At 34.4% G+C, this 27,815-nt stretch overlaps 1 protein-coding gene across 12 annotated transcripts in view; it reads right to left on the bottom strand.

Moving 5' to 3' along the window:
• The window catches only part of LOC105479522 (KH RNA binding domain containing, signal transduction associated 2), a 634,913-nt gene that overhangs the window by 84,161 nt on the left and 522,937 nt on the right, over positions 1-27,815 (bottom strand). For all 12 annotated transcript variants that reach the window (XM_071096918.1, XM_071096922.1, XM_071096915.1 and 9 more), the window contains exon 7: positions 14,527-14,609. In XM_071096918.1, coding sequence (XP_070953019.1) covers positions 14,527-14,609 — 83 coding nt within the window. The remainder of the gene's footprint in view (positions 1-14,526; positions 14,610-27,815) is intronic.

Raw genomic sequence — 27,815 nt, 5'->3', positions numbered from 1 at the left:
TAAAACTTCTTTATATAAAATGAAGAAAAAAAAATACCTGCTTCATATGTTGTTGCAGGGATTAAATGAGATAAAACACCTCCAAACACTTAGCGTAGCAGCTAGCACAAAATGATTGTTAGCTATTATAAACCAATAGCTCCAAGTAGCCTTTGAGCAAAAAAAGCAGTGGATCCCATCCTATAGGGTCTGACACTTGAGGAGCTAAGAAGTTTGTGTGAGGGAGAACCTATCTTTCCACCAAATGTAGATATGTATATTCACTGTATATTCTGATTTCTTTTGCTTTCTCATAAATAAAATATACATTGCAGTTAAAAGCATTACTGTTTCCGTAACAATTTCATATCATTATTTATATGTTCAAGCAACTGACACTAATATGCACAATTACTACTTATTGAAGTGTGATAAAAATTTTAGATGTTGTGCTGGATCTTTGTAATTTGCCTTCCCACTTTCATTCTCGCCCCCATTCTGTTCTCTCCCTAGAGGATGACTAATGGCAACACCGTCTATTGGATCAGTTTTTCTCTGCTTCCTAATGTGTCCATCCAGTGGGAGCAATGGTAGGAGACTGGCAGAGGAAGGAGAGTGAGATCAGGGTGCAAACTCCCTGTACTTCCTCCTGTAGGATGGCCGTGGTTGCCATTCTGAAACAGAGGGTCTCAGTTCCTGTCAGGTGGCCTCTCTTACAGCTTTCTCTGCTTCCCTTTCATTTGTTTTTGGTAGTAGAGCACCTCACCTTAAGGATACTATCTTCAGGGGACTAAATTGTTCCTTGTGATACTCTTCCACTGAAAATAGTTCCCTGATTAAAGTCTCCACAGATTATCCTAATTTAGAAGTCTAATTTTTCCCCCTACTGTTTTATCCCTGACAACTACAGATATTCCAAAAGGGTCTTCATTCTAGAAAACTTTGTAACTAATGCCTTATATTTCAGAGTGAGATATCTATCTATATCTATATCTATATCTAATCTATATCTACATCTATACATCTTTGCTCTCCTAGTACATTCTCCACAGAAGGGAGGCTTCTTTTCCTAGGTTGTGTGAGTTCCTCACCTGATTCATTATTTAAGAAAAGCAAAGACTTCCATTTTAATATTTTGCCCATTATACCAATCTACAGTTAAAAGTTTACATTGGAAGATTATAAATTTTTAACATTTCACATCTAAATTAAATTACTATTAGAATCAAAGATCTGAGACTTGGTCTTTTGCTTTTATTTGCAATATTATCACTCATATCTAAGTAAATGAAAATCACTTTTTTTCTACATGTATAATTTGGTTTGGTAGAGTTGGTTTTTTTTTTTTTTTTTTTTTTTTTTTTTTTTTTTTTTTTTTTTAATTTGGACATTGGGAAATGCTGAAAAATCTTGTGAGTTTCCACGATTTCAGAAGCTTGATCTTTGAAAATGTTAATGTCTTTGAGGAGTATGTTAAAAAAAAAAAACCATATCAGAACATGAACAGAATTTAAATGTTTGGTTCAAGTAAAGGTGTTAATACCGGGACGTAACTTGTCTTAAGCCAAAACTTCAAGTATGTGAGTTTCCCTGGAAACTGTAATACTAGCCCTACAATTTGAAGCTTGCATAATAAACTTATCAATTTGTTTCTTACCTTTTTCTCCTCATAGACACAGGGTGAGAGAAAAAGATGATGGTCAGAGACCCCTTATATCATTGTCATCTTTACCAGTCATTAATGTCATTCAGTTAAGCTGCCTCTTGAGGATTCTTTGGTGAAGCACCTTTTCTGATCAATTTAAAATTTTCCTGAACTAACAATATCTTGCAAGATAACTGGGGATTAATTAAAGTTGTTATAGCTGCTGAACTTCAGGTGAACCTTTGTAGGGTTGTTACCTTGTGAACCTCCTCTAGAATCTCTACTGAGGATGATATAATTATTCCATTTAGGCATCTGCCAGATTCTGTTTTATAATCTCACAAAGTCTGTGTTCACCTATGCTAACTAGTCAATTAAAGACCATTTTCTCTAAAGATTTTTATCTTTTATCTTAGTTCTGCTAAGTCACACATATTCTACTGTTTTACTTTCACAATTCAAAAACAGCATTTCTTCTGATTTAGACTGCGACCATGCTAAAATAATATTAATATTGTTTGTAAACGCTGGAGGATGATTATAATTATATATTTCTCTTTATTTTACTTCTTTAGAAAACATTTCCCTCCATCAGTCCAAATCTTACATTTCAGTCTATCGAAAAAGCCACAACTTGAAAAGAAAGAAAATTCGAAACTGATCCTTGTAGAAAATGAACTTCCTGTCACTCCTAATTCCCATATTTGATTACCATCTTGTTACTCGACTTATATTTGTTTAAGTATGTATGTGTATACATGTGTGTGTATTTTTAGAAGGAAATATTAAAATATATTTAAAAAATTAAAAATAAGTATTGTCACTGTATGGTTAGTATATTATCTGGCAGATACAATAATTTAATAAGTGCTTATTTAACTGAACCACTAATCTTACTTTCTGCTGGTGTATTTGAACCAAAAGAAATAATCTAGGGAGACCAGAGAATATAGCTGATTAAAAGCAGCTGCAGTCCACGGCACTCACAGAGAGGAATGAAAGCAGTGAGTGAATTCAGCACCTTCAACTGAAATATCCAGGTTCTCACTGGGACTCACTAGCCGAACAACTCAACTCATGGAAAATGAAGACAAGCAGCGTGGGACAATGGCAGCACAGTGCCAAAGAAACCCTCACCCCCACCAAAGGGAAATGCTGAGTGATTGTGCAACCCCACCCGGGAAATCAGCTTCTCCCACAGATCTTTGAAACCAGTGAATCCGGAGATCCCCTCGTGAGCTCATACAACCAGAGCCTTGGGTCCAATACACAGAGCTATGTGGAGTCTTGGCAGATCAGCCACTGAGGCACACACAGGGACCCAGGAGTTTTATACACTCTGGTCCCAGGATCCCTGGCAAGAAGGGAGATCCATCTGTACATATCCCTAGTAAGGGGGCTGGATCCAGGAAGTCAAGCAGTAGCATTCTGCAGACACCACTTTCACAGCACCTCACAAGTTAAGACCCACTGGCTTGGAATTCCAGCCAGCCAGTGGCAACAGGCTGGAGTTGGCCTGAGTCTGGACTGAGTTCCTGGGTGGACCGGTGGCCACTCTCTTTGTGGCCTGGTAGACTCAGCTGCTCCTGCCTGTGGGTTTGGAGAATACAAACAGTCCAGATGAGGAAGGGCTACCCACAATGCAGCACAGCTACCTTGCCGGATTGTGGCCAGACTATTTAAGGAGGACCCTGATCCATTTCCCCCTCACTGGGCGGGACCTCCCTGGGAGGCTTCAGCCACTTCAGCAAGGGTTCTGCGGACAGAGATCTGATCTCTCTTTGGGATGGAGCTCCCTGGGAAGGACAGCTGACATCTCTGTGGTTCAGTAGATTCAGCTGTTCCAGCCTGCCAGCTTTAGAGAATACAAACTGTGTGGATGAGGAAGAGTCCCCACCAACACAGCACACCTGCTCTATCAAAAAGCCGTCAGATGCTTCTTTAAGCAGATCCCTGATCCCATTCCACCTCACTGGGTAAGAGCCCACAACAGGGGTCTCCAGCCACCTCCTACAGGTGCATTAGGGCTTTCATCAGGTCAGTATCCTCCTGGGACAGTGCTTCCAGAGGAAGAAGCAGGCTGGCATCTTTGATGTTTTGCAGCTTTCACTGGTGATACCTTCAGGTACGGGAAAAACTGAGGCAACTGGGGTCTGGAGCAGACCCCCAGAAAACTGCAGCAGGACTACAGATGAGTGGCCTGATTGTAAATAAAAACAAAAAAAAAAAACAAACAAACAGAAAACAACAATAACATCAACAAAAAGAACCCACAAAAACCCCATTCAAAGGTTAGCAACCTCAAAGATCAAAGGTAGATAAGCCCACAAAGATGAAAAAGAATCAATGCAAAAATGCTGAAAACTCAAAAAGCCAGAGAGCCTCTTCTTCAAATGACCATAACATCTCCCCAGGAAGGTCAAAGAACTGGGCTGAGCCTGAGATGGCTGACTTGACAGAAGTAGACTTCAGAAGGTGGGTAAAAACAAACTTTGCTAAGCTAAAGGAGCAAGCTGTACATCAATTGCAAAGAAGCTAAGAATTATAATAAAACAATACAGAAGCTGCATTGCACTCCTGCCAGGCAACAAAGCAAGACTCCGTCTCAAAAACAAACAAACAAACAAACAAAAAACAATACAGAAGCTGACAGGCAGAATAACCAGTTTAGAGAGGAACATAACTGACCTGATGGAGCTGAAAAACTCAATACCAGAACTTCACAATGCAATCACAAGTATCAATAGCAGAACAGACTGAATGGATGAAAGAATCTCAGAGCTTGAAGACTATCTTTTGAAATAAGATAGGCATACAAGAATAGGGAAAAAAGAAGGAAAAAGAATGAATAAAACCTCTGAGAAATATGGGATTATTTAAGAGAGCAAACCTATGACTGATTGGGGTACCTGAAAGAGAGGGAGAATGAAACCAAGTTGGAAAACTTGAATATCATCCAGAAGAACTTCCCCAATCTAGCTACACAGGCCAGCATTCAAATTCACGAAACGTAGAGAACCCCAGTAAGATACTCCATGAGAAGATCAACCCAAAGACACATAATCATCAGATTTTCCAAGGCTGAAGTGAAAGAAAAATAATTTAGAGGCAAGCCAGACAGAAAGACCAGGTCAGCTGCAAAGCAAAGCCTATCAGACTAATGGAGAACCTCTCAGTGGAAACCCTATGAGCCAGAAGAGATTGGGGGCCAATATTCAATATTGTTACAGAAAAGAACTTCCAATCCAGAATTTCATATCTGACCAAACTAAGCTTCATAAGTGATGGAGAAATAAGATCCTTTTCAGACAAACAAATGTGGAGGGAATTTGCAAGAGCCTGCATTGCAAGAGGATTGCAAGAGCTGTGTTGCAAGAGCTCCTGAAAAATACACTAAATATGGAAAGGAAAAACCATTAACAGCCACTGCAAAAACACACTGAAGTACAGACCAGTGACACTATGAAGGAACCGTGTGAACAGTCTGCAAAATAATCAGCTAGCGTCATGATTAAAGGATCAAATTTACATATAACAATAATAATCTTAAAGGTAAATGGACTCATTGCCCCAATTAAAAGACACAGAATGGCAAGCTGTATAAAGAGCCTAGACCCATAGGTATGTTGTCTTCAGGAGACCCATCTCATGTGCAAAGACACACATAGGCTCAAAATAAAGGGATGGAGGAGAATTTACCAAGTAAATGGAAAACAGAAAAAAGCAGGGGTTGTAATCCTAGTTTCTGACAAAATAGACTTCAAACCAACAAAGATCAAAATGGATAAAGAAAGGCATTACATAATGGTAAAGGGTTCAACTCAACAAGAAGAGCTAACTATCATAAATATATATGCACTCAATACAGGAGCATCCAGATTCATAAAGCAAGTTCTTACAGATCTACAAGGAGACTTAGGACTCCCATACGATAGTAGTGGGAGACTTTAACATTGCACTGACAATATTAGATAGATCATCTAAACAGAAAATTAATAAAGATATTCAGGACATGAACTCAGCTCTGTATCAAGTAGACCTGGTAGATATATACAGAAATATCCACCTCAAAACAAGAGCATATACATTCTTCTCATTGCAACATGGCAATTATTCTAAAACTGAGCACATAATCAAGTAAAACACTCCTCAGCAGATGTAAAAGAACCGAAATCATAACAGTGTCTCAGACCACAGTGAAATCAAATTCGATCTCAAGATTAAGAAATTCACCAAATATCACACAACTACATGGAAATTGAACAACTCATCCTGAATGATTTTTGGGTAAATAAGAAGTTTTTTGAAACTAATGAGAACAAAGAGACAATGTACCAGAATCTCTGGGACACAGCTAAAGCAGTGTTAAGAGGGAAATTTATAGTAATAAATGCCCATATTTAAAAGCTAGAAATATCTCAAGTTAACAACCTAATGTCTCAACTAAAAGAACCAGAGAACCAAAAGCAAACAAACCCCAAAGTTAGTAGGAGACAGGAATAACCCAGATCAAAGTGGAACTGATGGAGAAAGAGACATGAAAAGCCCTTCAGAAAATCAATGAATCTAGGAGCTGGTTTTTTGAACCATTAAAAAAATAGATAAACTGCTAGCTAGACTAAAAAAGAAGAAAAGAGAAAATAATCAAATAAACACAATCAGAAATGTTAAGGGGAATATCACCACTGACCCCACAGAAATACAAACAACCATCAGAAAATACTATAAACACCTAGATAATCTAGAAGAAATTGATAAATTCCTGGACACATATACCTTCATAAGACTAAGCCAGGAAGAAATTTTATCCCTGAATAGACCAATAACGAGTTCCGAAATTGAGGTAGTAATACATAGCCTACAAACCAAAAATATCTCAGGACCAGAATCTCAGATAGATTCACAGCTGAATTTTACCAGAGGTACAAAGATGAGCTGGTAGCATACTGAAAGTATTCCAAAAAATTGAAAAGGAGAGACTCCTCCCTAACTCATTCTATGAGGCCAGCATCATCCCAATGCCAAAATCTGGCAGATATACAACAAACAAAGAAAACATCAGGCCAATATCCCTGATGAACATTAATGCAAAAATCCTCAATAAAATACTGGAAAACTGAGTCCAGCAGCACATCAAAAAACATATTTACCATGATCCAAGAGGCTTCATCCCCAGGATGCAAGGTTGGTTCAACATACAAAAATCAATAAATTTGGTTCATCACATAAACAGAACTAATGATGCAGAAAAGGGCTCCAATAAAATTCAACATCCCCTCATTTTAAAAACTCTCAATAAATGAGGTATTGAAGGAACATACCTCGAAATAAGTCAGATACAAAAAACCCACAGCTAATATCATACTAAATGGGCAAATCCTGGAAGCATTTCCCTGAAAAACTGGCACAAAACAAGGATGCCTTCTCTCACCACTCTTATTCAACTTAGTAGTGGAAGTTCTGGCCAGGGCAATCAGGCAGGAGAAAGAAATAAAGCATATTCAAATAGGGAGAGAAGAAGTCTAACTATATTTACAGATGACATAATCCTATATCCAGAAAACCCATCATCTAAGCCAAAAAGCTTCTTAATCTAATAAGCAACTTCAACAAAGCCTCAAGATACAAAATCAGTGTGCAAAAATCCCTAGCATTCCTATACACCAACAATAGACAAGCAAAGAGCCAAATCATGAATGAACTCCCATTCATGACTGCTACAAAAAGAATAAAATATCTAGAAATACAGGTACCAAGGGAAGTGAAGGATCTCTTCAAGGAGAACTACAAACTGCTGTTCAAGGAAATCAGAGAGGAAGCAGTAAATGGAAAAACATTCCATGCTTATGGATAGGAAGAATCAATATCATGAAAATGACCATACTGCCCAAAGTAATTTATAGATTCAATGATATTCCCATTAAACTACCATTGATATTCTTCACATAATTAGAACAAATATTTTAAAATTAATATGGAACCAAAAAAAAGCCTGAATAGCCAAGACAATCCTAAACAAAAAGAACAAAGCTGGAGGCATCACGCTGCCTGAATTCAAACTATACTACAAGTTTAAAGTAACCAAAACAGCACAATACTGGTACAAAAACAAACACATAGAACAATGGAATAGAATAAATAACTTAGAAATAAGACCACACACCTACAATTTGATCTGCAACAAACCTGACAAAAACAAGCAATGAGGAAAAGGTTACCTACTTAATAAATGGTTCTGGTAGAACTGGCTAGCCATATGGAAAAAATTGAAACTGGACCCCTTCCTTACACCATATACAAAAATTAACTCAAGATAGATTAAATACTTACATGTAAAATCCAAACTATAAAAACTCTAGAAGAAAAGCTAGGCAATACTATTCAGGACATAGACACAGGCAAAGATTTCATGACGAAAATGCAGTTAATATCATAATGACAGGATCAAGTTCACACATAACAATATTAATCTTAAATGTAAATGGACTAAATGGTCCAATTAAAAGACAGAGACTGGCAAACTGGATAAAGAGTCAAGACCCATCAGTTTGCTGTATTCAGGAGATCCATCTCACATGCAGAGACACACATAGGCTCAAAATAAAGGGATGGAGGAAGATCTACCAAGCAAATGGAGAACAACAACAACAAAAAAAGCAGGGGTTGCAATCCTAGTCTCTGATAAAACAAACTTTAAACCATCAAAGATCAAAAGAGACAAAGAAGGCCATTACATAATGGTAAAGGGATCAATTCAACAGGAAGAGCTAACTAACCTAAATATATATGCACCCAGTACAGGAGCACCCAGATTCATAAAGCAAGTCCTTAGAGACTTACAAAGAGACTTAGACTCCCATACAATAATAATGGGAGACTTCAACACCCCACTGTCAACATTAGACAGATCAACGAGACAGAAAGTTAACAAGGATATCCAGGAATTGAACTCATCTCTGCACCAAGGGGACCTAATAGACATCTACAGAACTCTCCACCCCAAATCAACAGAATATACATTCTTCTCAGCACCACATCGCACTTATTCCAAATTGACCACATAATTGGAAGTAAAGCACTCCTCAGCAAATGTACAAGAACAGAAATTATAACAAACTGTCTCTCAGACCACAGTGCAATCAAACTTGAAATCAGGACTAAGAAACTCAATCAAAACCGCTCAACTACATGGAAACTGAACAACCTGCTCCTGAATGACTACTGAGTACATAATGAAATGAAGGCAGAAATAAAGATGTTCTTTGAAACCAATGAGAACAAAGAGACAACATACCAGAATCTCTGGGACACATTTAAAGCAGTGTGTAGGGGGAAATTTATAGCACTAAATGCCCACAAGAGAAAGCTGGAAAGATCTAAAATTGACACTCTAACATCACAATTAAAAGAACTAGAGAAGCAAGAGCAAACACATTCAAAAGCTAGCAGAAGGCAAGAAATAACTAAGATCAGAGCAAAACTGAAGGAGATAGAGACACAAAAAAACCTCCAAAAAATAAATGAATCCAGGAGTTGGTTTTTTGGAAAATGCCAAAAGCAATTGCAACAATGGCAAAAATTGACAAGAGATATCCAACTAAAGAGCTTCTTCTGCACAGCAAAAGAAGCTATCATCAGAATGAACAGACAGTCTACAGAATGGAAGAAAAATTTTGCAACCTATCCATCTGTCAAAGGTCTAATATCCAGAGTCTACAAGGACCTTAAACAAATTTACAGGAAAAAAATAAACAACCCCATTAAAAACTGGGCAAAGGACCTGAACAGATACTTCTCAAAAAGAATACATATATGTGACCAAGAAACATGAAAAAAGCTCAACATCACTGATCATTAGAGAAAAATTGAAACCAAAATGGATAACATTTCACACGAGTCAAAATTGCTATTATTAAAAAGCCAAAAAACAACAGATGCTGGTGAAGTTGCAGGCAAAAAGAAACACTTTTACACTGTTGGTGGGAGCATAAATTAGTTCAACTGTTGTGGAAGACAGTGGGTTGATTTCTGAAAGACCTAGAAGCAGAAATACCATTTGACCCAGTAATCCCATTACTGGGTATATACCCAGAGTAACATAAATCATTTTATTATAAAGATACATGCACACATATGTTCACTGCCACACTATTCACAATAGCAAAGACATGGAATCAACCTAAACCTAATCGCCCAACAATGATAGACTGGATATAGAAAATGTGGTACATATACACCATGGAATACTAAGCAGCCATAAAAAGGAATGAGATCCTGTTCTTTGCAGGGACATGGATGAAATTAGAAGCCATTATCCTCAGCAAACTAATGCAGGAACAGAAAACCAAAAACCACATGTTCTCATTTATTAAGGGGGAGCTAAATGATGAGAACACATGGACGCACGGCGGGAACAAGACACACTGGGGCCTCTTGGAGGGGGGCTGTGGAGGGAGAGAGGGCATCAGGAAGAATAACTAATGGATGCTGGGCTTAATACCTAGGTAATGGGATAATCTGTGCAGCAAACCATCATGGTACTTGTTTACCTATGTAATACACCTGAACATCCTGCACATGGACCCCTGAATTTAAAAAAAAGTTGAAGAAAAAAAAGAGATTTAGCTACAAAGATATTAATCATATATTATATTTGTTTAGAGTTATAAATAATTAAAAATAAGTTAAACATTTAACTGTACTAGAATGATTATATTGTGATCCAATCATAGAATGAAACAATCTACAGCCATTAAAGATTATGTTGTAGACATGTATTTATTAACATAGATAGATGTTCTTATGTGCTGGTGAGTTAAAATTAAATTTAAAAACAGTTTGTAGTATATGATTTCAAATATAGGTAGATGTATTAACACACATGAAAGATAGATAAAAAGATGACACATTGATAAACAGATACTCCAAAAATGTTCACAACAGCTATTTCTGGGTGGCTGTATTTATCTTCTTCTTTATTACTATATTTTCTTTTTAAAAAAACTGTTACATTCAGGAATATAAGTGAAGGCTTACTATTAAATTAGTTCAGCCATTGTGAAAGGCAATGTAATGATTCCTCAAAGACCTAAAGTCAAAAATACCACTCTACCCATCAATCCCATTACTGGGCATATACCCAAAGGAATATAAATCATTCTATTATAAAAACACATGCATGTATATGTTTATTGCAGCACTAGTCACAATAGCAAAGACATGGAATCAACCTAAATGCCCATCACTGATAGACGGAATGAAGAAAATGTGGTAGGTATACACCATGGAATACAATGCAACCATAAAAAAGAACAAGATCATGTCCTTTGCAGGCACATGGATGGAAGTGGGGGCCATTATCCTTAGCAAACTAACACAGGAACAGAAAACAAAATACCACATGTTCCCACTTATAAGTGGAAGCTAAATGATGAGAACACATGGGCACACATTGGTGAACAACATACACTGGGGCCTTTTGACCTTCAGGAGGAGGGAGAGAATCAGGAAAAAGAACTGATGGTATGAGGCTTAAAACCTGGGTGATGAAATAATCTGTACAACAAACCTCCACGACAGATGAATGTTTTCATTTCACTTGGGTAAATACTGAACAGAAGAGTTGCTGGGTCATATGGTAAATGTAGGTCAACTTCATAAGCAACTGCCTAGTTGTTTTCCAAAGTGGTTTACAGTATTACATCCCTATCAGCAATATATGAGCATTGCTGTTGCTCCACATCCTCAGTAACATTTGATAATTCAATCTGTTCAATGTTAGCCATTCCACAATCTGTACTAGTATCTAATTGTGGTTTTAATTTCAAATTTCCTAATGAATAATGATGTTGAACATATTTTAGATTCTTACTTGCAATTTGTATATCTTCTTTGGTGAAATGTCTTTCAAATTTTTTGCCCATTTTTTAAAAAGTCAGGTTATTTATCTGATTCTAATGTTTTAGTAGTTTTTACATATTTTGGATACAATCAAAGATATTCTTTAGAAATAGATATTTTGCTAATATTGCTTCACAGTTTGTAGCTTGCCATTTTATTTACTAACAGTGTCTTTTAGAGAACAAAATTTAATTTTGATAAAATACAATTGATTTTAAAAAATCTAAAGGCAGGCATTAAACATCTTACCTAATAAGAACTCTAGTGTGTGTATCTATTTCAATTAGAAAATGGCATGATATTAAAAAAAAAATTTTTCACAGAGTTTTCTGAAAAAATAGTTTACTAATTAATGCATTTACTCATTTTTCATGTATTTATTCAACAAATCTTTATTGAGAACCTCTAGTGTTCCAGAAACCGTACTAGTATTGAGGATATAATTTTGACCAAAATAGGCATTTTATCATTATTGTAATATAGACATTAGCATCACTGCAACTAATTGCATCACCTACTTTCTTTGTCCCTCTGGCTTAACAGTAAAGTATCAGAGAAGCACATAAATATTCTGTCAGTAAATATGATATATGTAATTCTGATTTTTTTATTCTCTTCGAGGAATGAGGCTCTTATTTTGTATCCCCATAGTGTAGAACATATTAGGCTCGATATTCACATACTCAACAATTATCCCTTCAGTGCGTATCCCATGAAAGACCTCGTACCTGGTATTGTGAAAGACATGAGGCTGTATTAGAAAAGGGTTTGGAACAAATAGTGAAAGTGATAAGGGACATGTACACAAATAATCTCAACGTAAGGCAGAGAAATAAATGCTATAGAAAAGTAAATATATGGTGCTATTGGAATTCAGGGCAGAAACATATTATTCCCCAAAACACAATAAAGAAAAGACTTTTTAGAAGAGTTGGTTTTTGAGCTGGGGCTGGAAGGATGGGAAGGATTTAGCTACAAAAATTGAGTGGATAGGAAAGGAGACAGGGAAGACAGCAGAAGTGTGTAGAAAATGTCCCTTTACATATAAATTATACTTTATTAAAGCAAGTTTTATTCTAAAATTATTGTATATAGCCATTACTATGTGTGTGTGTGTGTTCAATAATTCTAATATTTATTTTTCAGATATTCAAAGCTAAATTATCTTAATCCCATATTTTTCTTCTTGTTTCTTAGGGTCAGTTAAGCCCACTTAAATCTCACCATAAGAGAGAGAAAGTCCCTCATTTTCAGAAAATTATTCCAAAATGTCTTCTATTTAAATGTAGCTCTATAGAGCTGCATCAAGAAATTATTTTAGTCTATTCTAATTGTGTTTGTCGAGTATGGTAACCACACTTTCTATCAAGGGTTTCTGAAACTAGTTATGGAACTTTGTTATCACTATTTTTATATGCTAATGTATAATGATAAACTAACAATTTGATTGAAAATTTTCACAGATGGTCTAAACATGTAGCCAATTTGCATATAATACTCTGTTCAGTATCTGTAATGTGATGCAAAAAGTACCCTAAGCCTAAATAACTGTGTTGTTTTCCAATATGTAATTGGAACAATTAAGATATTACCGCAAAAGCTCTTGGCTCATGATGGCTTTTCTATTTAACTTACTACAAATTAACCAATTATTCAGTTTCAGTGATGGTCATTTCTACAGTGATAACTTAAGTCATACTTAGCTTTAAAGGTATCAGTTCACACTTATCTCTCATTGCCCACAGTATTCCCTCTAAATAAAATTTCCCTTCAATACTTTTACTGTGCTGTCACTCACGCCATGGAAAACTCAAACTTCCTCAAGTTTTCTAATTGAGGATTTCTAATTGTAGATTTCTTCTAATCTATAATGACCTTAAAGTTGTTTCTTTTTTGCCACTTCCCCTCACTCAAATATTACTTAAGTCCTAAAGGAGGTTTATTAATTAAGTCTCCATCGGTGCCAATAAAGTTGGCCAATAAATGATCAATGCTATAACAATTTTGCAACAATAAGTTCCATTGGCTTCTGTCAATCACATAAATGGGAGACTCACTTAACTATCACATAGGCCCCTTGTATTTTCCTATGAAATTTATAACATTTTAAAGAAGAAAACCTGTGGGTGATTGAATCTTCTAAAAATGCATTTGTTTTACATCTATTTTATTCATAGTTAACAAAAATAAAAGCCAGACTCAAACATTACATTATTGTATTGCTTCTTCTTACAAGACGTTCTAGAGAAGGTAAAACTGTGGTAACGAAAAACAGATAGTTGGTTTCCAGGGCCTGAGGATGAGGGAGAAGTTGACTACAAAGGGCCATGAAGAAGCATTTTTGGATGTGAAAATGCTCTATATCTTAACTTCGGTGGTCGTTACACAGTAGTTTGCATCTGCCAAACATATACAACTATATTCTAAATGGGTAAATTTCATTATATATAAATAACATCTCAATAAATCTGACTTTGAAGAAGTAAACAATCATTTATATCCCAAATTTTGGGTCAATCTTAAGAGATATATTCAACAATCAATATGAGATCTATCAAGAAAGCAAAGGAATGCTTGATTCCCTAAGATGTCTCAAGTATTTCCCTCTTTCCAGAGTACCAATGACATTTTATTATCTTTTACAAATCAATATGACATTTTAGGGAAAAAAAAGCTACATTGAACAAGTGCCTTACTTTTATTATTGTCTTTTTAAAAAATCTAAAAATAACATTTAGTTAAATGCAAGCTTATTTAATGAATTGATTGGTTACCATAATCATCTAGTCTCAGAATGACACACTACTATTTCTTTGTTTGCAGTTGCAAGGTTATTATAGTTTACCTCTCACAGTCTGGTAAGCAACTTAATAATTCAGAGAGATAATGGAGAAAAAACACTACTAGAAATCCTCACATGATATAATTGACATTCAGATTCAAGAAACAAAATTAATAAGAGATAATTCGGAGAAGGCTGCTTTAGATAGCAAATGCCTTACCTTTGTGTTTGGGTCGCATAGCTGTTATCATAAGCTTCATAGGTCTGGTCATCATATTCACCCCCGTAGCCATCATCATAACCCTGAGACAAAAAGTGGTAGAAACACCTGTTAGCAATCAATTTGATTAACTTTGATCTATTTTCAGTTAGCACAATTTTACACAATGTGATCTTGGTTTAGATTTTATGTTGGGTAAGTAACCACATATCACATTTTACTAGATTAATAATTCTCAAATAATCTTAAATAATATTTCATTGGTCAGGTATTAATGTTTATTAAACTCAGCATGTCACTGAAGCAGCAATACTTATCTAAGACTTATTTACAATTTTCATCAATAATAATGACTAAGAAATTCAAAATAAGTTTTTCTATTTGGGTATACAAGAACAACTGTGATAACCTAATGGTGGTGTTAACATGTTTGTTACTACCCCACTGGGAGTTTTTCTTCTCCTTTTAATAATCACAATTAAGACAGAAACTATAAACTACAGGATCCTTAAATTGTAGTCAGCTTTCAGTAAAAATTATGGAGTCATTGCTGATTAAAATAAATAAATAAAAGAAAAAAAGAGGGAAGAAAAAAGGAAAGAATAAGTGAAATAAAGACTTTGTGGTTGGGCCTGGTGGCTCACGCCTGTAATCCCAGCACTTGGCGAGGCCAAGGTGGGCAGATCAGCTGAGGTCAGGAGTTCGAGACCAGCCTGGCCAACATGGCAAAACCCCATCTCTACTAAAAAATACAAAAAAATTTAGCCAGGCATGGTGGTGTGCGCCTGTAATCCCAGTCACTCAGGAGGCTAAGGCAGGGGAATCACTTGAACCTGGGAGGCAGAGGTTGCAGTGAGCTGAGATTGTGCCATTGCACTCCAGCCTGGGCAACAAGAGTGAAACTCTGTCTCAAAAAAAAAAAAAAAAAGAAAGGAAAAAAAAAGACTTTGTGTACATGTGTACATTATATGATTTTTAAATCTAATAAGTAAAATAATGTTATGTGATGAGATTTATTACTCGAGTAAATTACACTAACAAGCTACTGCAGATTTGTCATAGCAGCATGTTCAAACAAGCTAGTAATTATACACTTCAGTTATCAATCACTCTGAATGATTTAGTTTTGTTTCTCTTTGTGGTCATTAATTTTAAACACTAGCCATCCATCTCGATTATTCCCTACTTCTGGAAAAACCTTCAGGTTTTCTGTGCCTGGTGCTGGTGCATCTCTTTCCCTGGAATACAATTCCACCCTCCACCCTACCCTATCACTTCATAAATTCTTTTCATTTCTGGAGGCTTACAAATCTCTCTTCATCGTGTTCAAGAGTTTCAGTAGAAAATACCTACATGTGAAATCTTTGACATTAACCTTGGCTAACACTTTTAAGTCCATTTAATGAAAAGACTAATATATTTATCAACTTAACAAACTTCTAAATATTTTATTTATTTCTTCATTTTCATGTGGTTTAACCTTTATATAATGCTATTATTTACATATGAAGTTTTAATGTTCTACAGTTAATTTTAGTATTTATAAAATAATTACATGCAGATTATTTAGAAATAATACAAACAAGCTTATGTCCCAAAATAGTAGTTCCTTGTCATGTTCTCCTTTAACCTTCAGCTCTCTTTCAGTATTTTCATTGATTATTTTAGTATTTATTTTTGTGTTATTAAGTAATACAGCTAAGTGATTGTTGTTGGATTTATAAATTTTGTCATTTTCTATTGACTGTCCATTCAGGTTGTTAAATTTAGTTCTATTATTTCCCTTACTTATCTTCCCAATATAGTTTCATCATAATTTTTTATTAGTCAATACTAATATTATTGAGTGACAATACATAATTGTATCCTCTTATGACATGAATTATTTAATATAATTCTGTTTTTATTCTCATACACCTTTTCCTTTCTTCCAAAGTTGATAATTATTCATTCATCTTATTATTTTCTTGGTTTTCCAAATATTTAGAAATGCCTCCATCAGTTGTCCCAATGGTCATATTAAACTAGTAGTAATATTTCTAAGATTCAAAGACATCAGCTCATCCATAATGTTTTTATGTGTAACATGGAGACTATGACTGGAAGAACTGTGTCATTGCACTCTGGTCCACATTGATGAATTTCTAAGCCTGAAGGCCAAGGTGTTTTCCTAAGGCCTCTTTCACTATCGTTGGTATTGAATTTCCTTTGGACAGATTCCATCTTTTCCTTGCTTTAATTTCTTGCTGAAACATCTCTTTCAATAACCTCTATTAAGAGACATTTTGGAGAAAAATATTTTGATTCTTTTTTGCTTAGCTTTACACTGCCCCCCTACTCACTGTAGCTTTTCTGTTTTTATTTTTTGGTGATAAATTTCAATTATACAAAAGTTGGAACAAGAGGTCAATGGAAACTCATCTACCCTTCACCTAGATTCAACAATTATTGACATTTTGTCTTATTTGTGTTACCTTATATATACATTTTTTTAAGAAACCATTTGCAAATTAGCTCCAGAAACATGATATTTTATCCCCAAATACTTCAGCTTTTATCTCCTGAGTGTAGGGACATTCTTCTACATAAATATATTATTATTACTCCTTAAAAATCACAATAATTTCACATTACTGTGAAGTCCCTAGTTAAATGTTCCCTAGTTAAATTGTCCCAAGTATTTATGAATTTTATAGCTATTTTAATCTTGCATAGCTATTTTTTAAAAATCAGAACCCAATAAAGAATTTTGAATTGCCTTTGATGATTATATCTGTTTAATGTTTTTAGAGCTAGCATAGTTCTCCAACCTTTTATTGCTTCCGACTTTTTTGAGTGGTCCAAACCAACTGTTTTGTACACCACCCCATATTCTGTATTTGTCTGATTATTCTCATAATTACATTCAGATTTAATATTTTTGAAAGAATGTTACATATGTGATATTGTATTGTACATTTATGTTACTGGAAATTTTTACATTGTTGTCTCATACTTAATTGGTTGGGTGGAGAAGTCTAGGCTGAAAAAAATGACTTTTAATCAGAATTTTGAGAGCTTTGGTACAATACTTTTTACTATTCCATGTTAAAGTTGAGAAGTCCGATTACTTACACGTGACCTAGATTTGTTTTGTCTCTTTTTTATTTCTTCTGGATGCTTTTACAATTTTATCTTTGGTGTTCTGAAATTACAGCATGCAATGCCTTTGTGTATATAATATTAATATTGACTAATAAAAAGTTATGATGAAATTACTTTGGGAAGATAAGGGAAATAATAGAACTGAATTTAACAACCTGAATGGTTGTGTGTGTGTTTCTTTTCATTCATTGTGTTGGGTGCTCAATGAGCTCTTTCAATCTAGAGGCTTATATTCTTCAGTTGTGGAAACTGTCTCTCCATATTTTTTTCTTTCTTCCTTTTTTCTTTTTTTTTTTTTTTTTTTAGAACCCTTACTAGTGAGATTGAGTCTTCTGGGTTGGCACAGTAAATTTACTTTTTTGTCCTATATGATATCTCTTATTATTTTTATGTTACTTCACACACACACACACACACACACACACACACACACACACACCTGTTAGGATGTGGAGTGGATGTTTTGTGTTCTCAGGTATAGTTTAAGCATGCTATTCTTAGCCCAAGGTCTCATCTCCTTTGTGGCGGGACAAGGGTTAATATCATAATTGGAGCTTTCTGGAGCTGCAAGAGTCAGGGCAGTCCAGCACTCTATCCTGAGGATCCACCTGGTCAGTTGTGAGGACATCCACAGGTGCTCCAAGGGGTGCAAACTTATTTTTAGGAATCAGGCTTTTAGTCCTTCACCAAGATTATAGAAATATGGCTTCACTCACCTTTATTTCTTACTCAGGACTCAAGATCTCTAGCTTCCAACAGGAGGCAAGGCAGTTTTAATTTGTTTGTTCTGTTCCACTTTATTTTTGTGTTTCTATTTCTGAGCAGGGAGGTACGAGAACCAGGGATGGCAGTAGGTACTTGTCTTCAGGGCTCCAGGGCTTCTGAAATCCCTATGCTTCCCCCATTTCCATCTGTTGAAATGCTACTGATTCCTCAAGGTCATTTTACATAATATCATCTTCAGAAATCTTTTCCTCTTTCTACTAACCACATATTATTAACACTTAGTTCTCCAAATTCCAATTGCCTGTTGTTTTGTCTCATTGTTCTTAAAATACCTAAACATATACTGTATTTATTTTCTATAATTTTCTCTCTTTTTAGAATTGAAGCTTCTGAAAAGCAAGGACTATATCATAGTTTATAACCTTTTTGATGTATTATAGTACTTAGCATAGTTTATTACATAGAATAGTAATTTAACAAACATATATTGAATTGTTAAATTAGCCAAAGGAGACTATTCTTATCCACTGTAGATATGGATTAACATAAATTAATCACCACTAAAAGATAACTGTTTCAAATAATAAATACATAGAGCTATTGTCTCTATTTATGAAGAATATCTTTACTATTTGGCTCAGGAAGATTATTTCATTTTACTCCCTCACTTACTCTTTTACTTCTTTAAATGTTACACAGAAAATCCACAGAGTAGATGGAAATCTTTCCTGTTAACCTAAAATTTCATAAAGCATATATAGTGCAATGTTCTCCAAATATCTGTACTTACTGTAAAAGGGACAGTAAATGGGGATATTTTTCTAATACTTGATGTATTTTTAAAACTATCATTTTATTAAGAAATGTGTATGTATATATTTATAAATATATATGTATGTATGTAAATGTATAGTACTACAAAACGGTAAACTATCATTAGACAACCATCACAAAATGAAAAGCATCGCAATGTTTAAGATGCCAACACTGCATCCTAAATGTTAAAAACAGACTGTAAGTTATTCATTGGCATATTCTTATTGCATAAATCAGATCGTTTTCCTAATGCTAGCACTAAGGAAGTAGTAGGTGGATTTCTGAAGAAGTGAGAAAAAAGCAAGAGTGTTCTAGCAGCTAGGGCAGGGAGAGACAACTGCAGAGCCATAAAAGGCATGGACTCCGGCGTTATTCTGTCTGCATTCAAATCCTGAATCCAAATAAGATTCCCAGATGTGGAAACTCATAAGATGTAGGGAAGAGTAAAGATAGAACATGGAATGTTTTACATAATACAGTTTTTATTCAGACCAATAAAGTTATAGAAAAAGAAAACCATAGTTCTAGGAAACCATATTTATGTGGTTTTCTTAAGACAAGCAAAAATATGCATTGTGCTGATGATGGTCTAAGGTAAATCACTAAAATAGACATGCTCCCTAAAAAGCCAGTCAGTATCTGCATGAGATTTAAGTTGAATATGAATATGCAATTAAGAAATCAAAACATAAAATATCAAAAATTCTGAAATGATACTTTTTCCATTTTTGCTTCATTGTTTTTGCTGTTTGAAGAAATTACTGTCTTATTATGTCCTGGCTTATTAGTATATTTCTACTAAAAAATACTACTTTATGGTACTTAAGTTATCAGAGTCCCAGTGTAGAATTTCCTCAAGTACAAAAAGCACATCTGATGTGTCCAGTAAAAGAAAACTTCTAAATAAATTAACAATTTTAACTTTACTTTCTTTTAGCTGTAGACAGATGATTTGATATCTCCCACAAAAAAGAAAATACTCAAGGAGATATGATTCATTCCTCTCTGGGACATGGTCATGAAAAATATCTCTTCTAAGATTTCTTTCTATCTGTGAAGTTATAAATTCTTTAGTTTTCTATTCTTTGAGTCAAACAAGACAAGTCCTTACAGGATCCTTGTGAAACATAATCTCGAGTACTTCCTGAGTATTTGCTAAGTCCTCTACAATATACTTAAGGCACAATGTGAAGTGTGGGTCTAAAATGAAGACCTGAGCTATAATGAAAGAAGGCAATTTCTTTGTAGCTTGCTATGAATTATAGACCACTTTATGCATTTGGGTATTGGGCAAGCAGCATACAGGACAAATACGTGTTACCATAAACACATATCTTTACAAAACGAGCCCTTGTCAAATCTACTCTGGAAAATACATTTTTTTTGTCTTTAATATGCCTACTAATTTCTCAAATTAATGAGGTCATTGACTTAAAACACTTATTATTGAACTATGATTTCCAATTTTGGGTTGTCAAATCTAATACTGGCTCTGCATATGAGCTTAAAATAATAGTAATTCATCAGATGTTATATTAACCACTGAATTACCTATTATCCAGGCATTAAACAGAAGAGAAGATTCAGACATAAATCCTATCTTTGAGAAGTTCTTATCCAGTGTAGTTCTGGTAAACGCTTAATAACTACCTCTCCAAAAAATTGTATGCACATGTGTGTATATGCACATATACATACAAATTACTGACATAAAGCACAGGATTTATAAATATAGAATTTATTATAAATTCTATAAACATATAACTTCAGTGTGACTTGCAAAATTTTTTGCAAAATCCACTATAAGTTTTTATAATTGTATTGCCACAATAGAATCCCAATACATCACAGCACAGATAAATGCTTGCTTATTATCTGATTCAGCAATGATGTCAATGTTATTGATAAACATGTAGGGTTCTGACATGACTGTTATTTGACACTTTTATTTATGTTTATTTATGTTGACCAGTAAAATGACCAGTAAAATTTCACCAGTAAAGTGAAACCTCAAATACATATGTCAGAATTTTACTTGTTTCTTAATGATAGGAGCAACTTTGCTCTGAATTAGACAATGGTTTTGACATACTGGAATAGTATTTCCTCAATTTTGTGTTCCATTTACAATGTAAAGGCTACAGGCATAATACACTTTTAAATAAATAAAGTGTTCTGAATTAGACAATGGTTTTGACATGCTGGAAGAATATTTCCTCAATTTTGTGTTCCATTTACAATGTTAAGGCTATAGGGATAACTAACTTTTAAATGAAATCTGCATTAATAACATTTTTTCCATAGCTTTCTTACATCTAGATAATGAATAAAACAAAAAGTCAAGTCCTGGCTTTTAGCATTTGCCAATATCTGTAGTGTAAAAACTCCTATTATAGCTGATTTTAAGCTATCACCATGTTACTACTGAAAACACATTTGGGAAGAGGTGAACATTAACACACCATTATATGTTATTTCCACCAAACAGATACACTAAACATAAATAACCGAAAGAGCACAGATTCTAACAGATACTCATGAGTCTGTAAATGTTTATCTTCAATATAATCTATTTAATTCTAAGTTATATAATTTAATTTTTAATAATGACTGTGTTTAACAATCAATTTACAAAACTCCTACAAATTTTACAAGAAATCTTGTGAGCCAGTATGAGTCACCTCTGCTCTTGGTTACTAGAAGATATCAACAAATGTATATGCAATTGAAATACCAAAGAAAGCACTCTAAGAGTATGTAACAGGTGCTATGGAAGCACACTGGAGGAATGGCTAAATAGGTCTGAGGATTTCAAGGAGAATTTCTCCAAAAATGTATTGTTTGAGATTGGTGTTTCAGGATAAATAAATGTTTTTCAGGTGGACAAGCAGGTAAATGAGAGCATTCCATTTCCAGGTGCACCAAGTGTGAATGCATGGCATTATGAAAATAAATTGTGTTTGGTGAGCTGCTAGTAGCTGGATCTAACTAAAGCACAAAATGTCTAAGAAACAGTAGGGAGTTGGACTAAAGAGCAGAAGGGGTCAGGTCTGAATTGTTTTCTATAACTTGATAAAGGGTTTATCTGTATCTAGTAGGCAAGGAGCCATTGAAGGGTTCCAGGTGGCAGAACGACAAATTTAGATCAACATTTTATATATTTTATTTGACTCAAAAATAAAAATTACCAGGGCTTTTTAGAGTAGGCTCCATTTTCCCACTATTTTCTTGAACATGTTATCATAGTTACTGTGAAGTCCCTGAATGATAACTCTAACATCTGAATTACCCATGACTATTTTTTTCCTCTTAGTTTTTATTATTTGTTAATTGTTTTCAACATTCTTATGGCTTTTCACTGAACTGTTGATATGGTGTAAGGAAATTTGTGAAAGCTTTGGCTGATGGTATTTTCTTACAAAAAGCACTAAGTGTTTTCTTGCCAGGTCATTAGGATAGGAACAGGTAACCGTGATACCATTAAGAGTTGGTTTCAGGCAGCTGGATATACGGGTTTGAAGCTTAGACAGTTTGAGCTAGAGATATGGCTCTGGTAGTCATCAACATATACATGGCAACCATAATAACCACCATTGTGCACAGCGTCCACTGAGAAGAGAAACTTAACTTACAGAAAGCTCTACGTGAACACAATGTTCCAAGCACTACTTCCCCTCTAGGAAATGAGGGCACAAGGTCAGCTGTAATAAATATATTTTGTACAGAAAGACCCCACTTAAAAAAATCAGTCTTGAATTTACACAAAAGATATTATTTCTTTAAAGGCCTTATTAAATCCCCATGCCAATGTTTTTTGTTGTTGTTGTTGTTGTTCTTGTTTAACGGAGACCTGTGAAAATTTCTGGCTCTTCTTTTACGTGCATTACTACCCCATAGACACAGAATCAAAAAGTTCCAAAAAGAAAAACAATGGAAACATAAACAGAATATATGTTAAACTACCTGTAGATGGAGCTTTTCTAATCAGCACTAGTTTACAGAGTCTAAGATATTTGAGGATTGCTTGTAACTCAGAAAAGGGAATCATCACATAAAAACAGTTTAGAAACATCTCACCACATATTTAGAAAAATAAATGTGTTTTGAAACTATTATATGACATCACTGACAGTTCAGATAATTTTTAAAAATCATTTCAACTTTTATTCTAGATTAAGGGGGTACCTATGCATGTTTGTTACATGAGTATACTGCATTATGCTGAGGTTTGGGGTATAAATAGTCCTATCACCCAGGTAGTGAGTATAGGACTCAATAGGTAGTTTTTCTTTACCTATTTAAAAAGTCAATTAGGACCGCAGGAAATTGCCATTTTTGTAAGTCAAAAATTGTCAAATGTTGGTAATTTCCTAAGGTTCAACGTAATGCTAATATTAGAAACTGTGAAATTGGCATGTTTTTGTCAACTAAAGACAACAAAAGTGTCTTGTGGTACCGGAAAGTTATTGTGGCTTCTAGAAGAAAATAATGTAGAAACTTAAATGATATGAAATGTCATCCTGACTCTGTTATATACCCACATTTTCTGTAAAGAGTTTAAAAATTAACAGGTCTTTGTGACAGATTTAGCATCTGTTCATTATTTTCATTTGGATTTTATTTTCTATAAAAGGTCAGCAGGTATTACAATAAAATACATAAATTAAGGGAAGTAATGTGAAATATTCTTATACAATTGAGAGAAAAATAAAGTGAAGAAAGCAATAATAATCAAGAACCATAAAAGATTCTATAATTAAGTAATTTAATTATGAGGGTCAAGATAATAAATTGTCACCGAAAACTAAAATGCTAGGCACAAAAGCGATTTGCAAATGCTGCCCTTTAATATTATTGAATGTAATTAACAGATCAGATAGGAACTTAACATTTAAGTTACTTTATGAAGTGTGGTTAATTCTTAAAAACACGTCCCTGTCTTAGCTCATTTAGACCATAAAATGCATAGAATGTCTACTTCATATATGATCTCTTGTTACTACAAAAGCACTTCATGGTAATAATTAAAAATTTAAAACATAAAATATTACTAAAACAAAAACTAACTGTACAATGCCAATATTTTGATAGTTAATATTTCTTTAGGATATAAATTATTAATGCTTGTGTAGCCTCTTGACCATAGGTTACTTATGTATTTCCAAGAAAAAATATTTCCATGTATTTTTTCTTAAAAATGTTACATTCTGTCTGTGATATTGTTACATTCTTTCTCTGATATTGTATAATTGAGTTTCTGATAAAATAAGAAATACTTTAATAGTCTCTTCCATCTCTTTTTTCCCATTGAAAGCGTGACTAGATTGCTGGCTTGGGATAATATGGCAATGGTTACTCCCCAGTATGCAGCTTTTGTTGCTGATGCAACATGAGAACTCATTATGTGTTCAAAACCATATGAGAGCATAAAGGTCCACATCCTCATTGAGGTCATTAAACCTAACAGTTTAGCTCTGTAATTAGGCAATATACTTAAATCTTTGGAGTTTTCTATAGAAATCAGAAAATCAGTCTCTAATAAAAGGAAGCTATTCTGTACCTTCCTTTCCTATGTTGATTGTAGCTGCTAAACAATTTTCCCTTATATATGTACACTCAATATGAAGGCTGGAAATTACATATTTCTGAAATCTAGATTCTTTGGAAATTAAAAGTTCCCCTGGAACTATAAGACATTCTCTGACAGCCATGCATATGCAACCCAGTATTCTACATTAAGAAATTAATCTCTGAGGAGGCTAATGCTAACTTTTCAATCAGCCCAGTAAAATCAAATAACAAACCTCAAGAGACACTTGTGGAAGTTGTATATATTTAAAAATAAAATTAATAATATCTCATTCAACTGAACACCATTCATAATCATATATAACAAGCATGCACTGGGAGATCAGTAAGAGCCAGTATGTGAAGCACTCACATACAGCCATTTTGTTAAAAACCAAAATCAAGGCTATATGGCATGTTCTGCATCTTTACACTTACTTAACAGATCAGGAAAATGAGAAATAATTTCACAAGACCACAGTCCACTAGGAAGTGTCTTGGCTACAATGTAAACTCAGTTCTCTGGCACTGTCTAGTATTTAATCTCTAGTTGCTTTACTAAAGGCCTAATATCATTAATGGCAAAATATAATTCTCATGACTTTTTAAATAATTTCAGTAAGTTTACAATAATAACACAAACACAATTTGGAATTTTACCTGTTAAAACATATACTGAAGAAAAATGAAAAAAATATTTGGGGTTAATAATTTTGTATTATATTTTTAAAAATCAGTGTTTTATCTTTAAATTGATATGCAGTTTCATGAGAATATAAAATGTAAAGAACTATGCATATCTGGAATTTTAATGTACTTTAAGTTAATAAGCTAGTCTATTACTGTGTCATGGATGCTGGCAGAAGACATAACTCTTGGGTCAAAAACAAGGGACTTTATTATTCTCAATAAATTAAAAGTCAAACCTTCATATTGGCTTGCCCCACATCCCACAGGGCAATGCAAGTGGGTCTAGGTTAGATTCCTGTACACTCAGTGGGTTGTATTGCAGGGTAGGAACAGTGAGCTCATGGAATTTAAAGTAAGTGGAAGCAAACCTGCTCTTACTTTGGGGATAGATGCTACTCTATTCTTTATGTTGCTAGCTGCAAGCACAGTCCTGAAAAATCACCCCGGTAAAGAGTAATTAGGGCATTGTATTCTTGGCATAACCAGCCGGAAAGTGCAAGGATGTTCAGGTTCCATAGCAAATTGTGTCTCCTACCAAGAGATGAGCAAAACACATGAAAACTGGGAGTCCTTCAAAAGTGATTTGCTGTATTGAGGAGGGAAGGGCAGATGGTTATACTGTTTCCTTATTTGATATCTGCAGCAAATGACAATATGTGCCTTTACTTTTATCTCTTCAGCAAAATTTACCATGCTTTATCCTTTTTATTCTGGATTCCCTTTGTCTTCTAGAGTTCTATATAACATTTTACCCAAGGGCAGTACAAGCCAGTAATCTTTTCTTATTAGGAGAAACAAACATTGTCAATTGTGAGATATTATCTCCTAACAAACATGGCTATTTTAGTAAGACTACACAGTTCCTACAGAATATTAAGATTTATTACCGTAACTTTCAAATCTGTTTTCCTTTTTTTGGAAAGAATGACTGAAAATTAATTTCAATAGTTTTACAAGTTATTTTTGGTGATGAACACTATTTAATGTGATTTAGGTTTCCAAGTAGGTGACTCTTAATCATGAACAGCTGAATTAATTTCCTGTTTAAAAAGGAAGCAATATAATTAACAAAAGTACATTATAAACTCTAGATTAAAAAATAATAAAACTTGGTGCCTGGTGGGGACAAAGGAAAATTTGGCTATTTAGAGATTGCTTCTAGGCTATAATTAAAATGAGATATCCTGAAACATTTTAGCAATTTTTCTCTAGTATGACATGAAAGGATGTTAACTTTGTGTTTTTTGAAAATATTCAGTTGTCAGTAGGTTTCCCTCTACTCCCATTTTTATAAATGCCTTTTAACACCTTAGAAATCAGGTAGCAATCTGTTCAACCCAGTTAATGAACAGAACTATGACTAATGAAACTGGAGTTTAGAGTAATGAAGTGGTAGTTTGCTAATGGATCTATTTTAAATGTGTTCGTGCTTTATGTACTTCATATTGTAGGCATCCTTACTGCTCCAGGATAGAGCCCAAAGCAAAGGCTGTAAAAACTCAGTGGCATATCTCTAACACCTTCTAACACACTCACCAGAAAGAGACAGATAAAATTGTTAATGCTGTCATGACTAAGAACAAGATCAAGTTTTAGAAGCCAACTCATGTTTTTCACTTCTAAGTACCAAAAGGTTAAAGATGAATAAAAGGGCATAGGCATATCTTACTATATTTCTAATCATAGAAATCCAGCAGACTGGCCACACAAGAGGAGAGCTGTTGTTTCTAAAAGGGTCTGTTTTAATGCCAATTACCTGTATAGTGCCTTGAGGTTGCTCCTGTGTGCCTTTTATTTTATTTTATTTATTTGTTCACACCTTTAAGTGGCATTAAAAATACTTGCTAATTGTGTTCTCCTTTTTTTTTTTTATGATATCTGAAAAGAGTTTAATAGTTTCTCATTTGAGGGCTACATTTTTTCCATAGAGAATATTCTGTTAGGTAAGAACAACAAAATTATTATGTTTTAAAGTCACTTGGAGTGGTTCTCCTCTGTGAGGTTATGTCACCAAGTAAAAGCACAGTTATAATGTTTGATTATTACACTTGCTTTTCTTTAATTTTCTTTTTTTTTTTAATTTATTTATTATTATTATACTTTAAGTTCTAGGGTACATGTGCATAACGTGCAGGTTTGTTACATATGTATACTTGTGCCATGTTGGTGTGCTGCACCCATCAACTCGTCAGCACCCATCAACTCGTCATTTACATCGGGTATAACTCCCAATGCAATCCCTCCCCCCTCCCCCCTCCCCATGATAGGCCCTGGTGTGTGATGTTCCCTTTCCCGAGTCCAAGTGATCTCATTGTTCAGTTCCCACCTATGAGTGAGAACATGGG

The sequence above is a fragment of the Macaca nemestrina genome, chromosome 5 (assembly GCF_043159975.1).
Source record: "Macaca nemestrina isolate mMacNem1 chromosome 5, mMacNem.hap1, whole genome shotgun sequence".
NCBI classification, from domain to species: Eukaryota; Metazoa; Chordata; class Mammalia; order Primates; family Cercopithecidae; genus Macaca; species Macaca nemestrina.
Note: the sequence above shows the minus strand (reverse complement) of the source record. Positions and strands in the feature narration are given on the sequence as shown.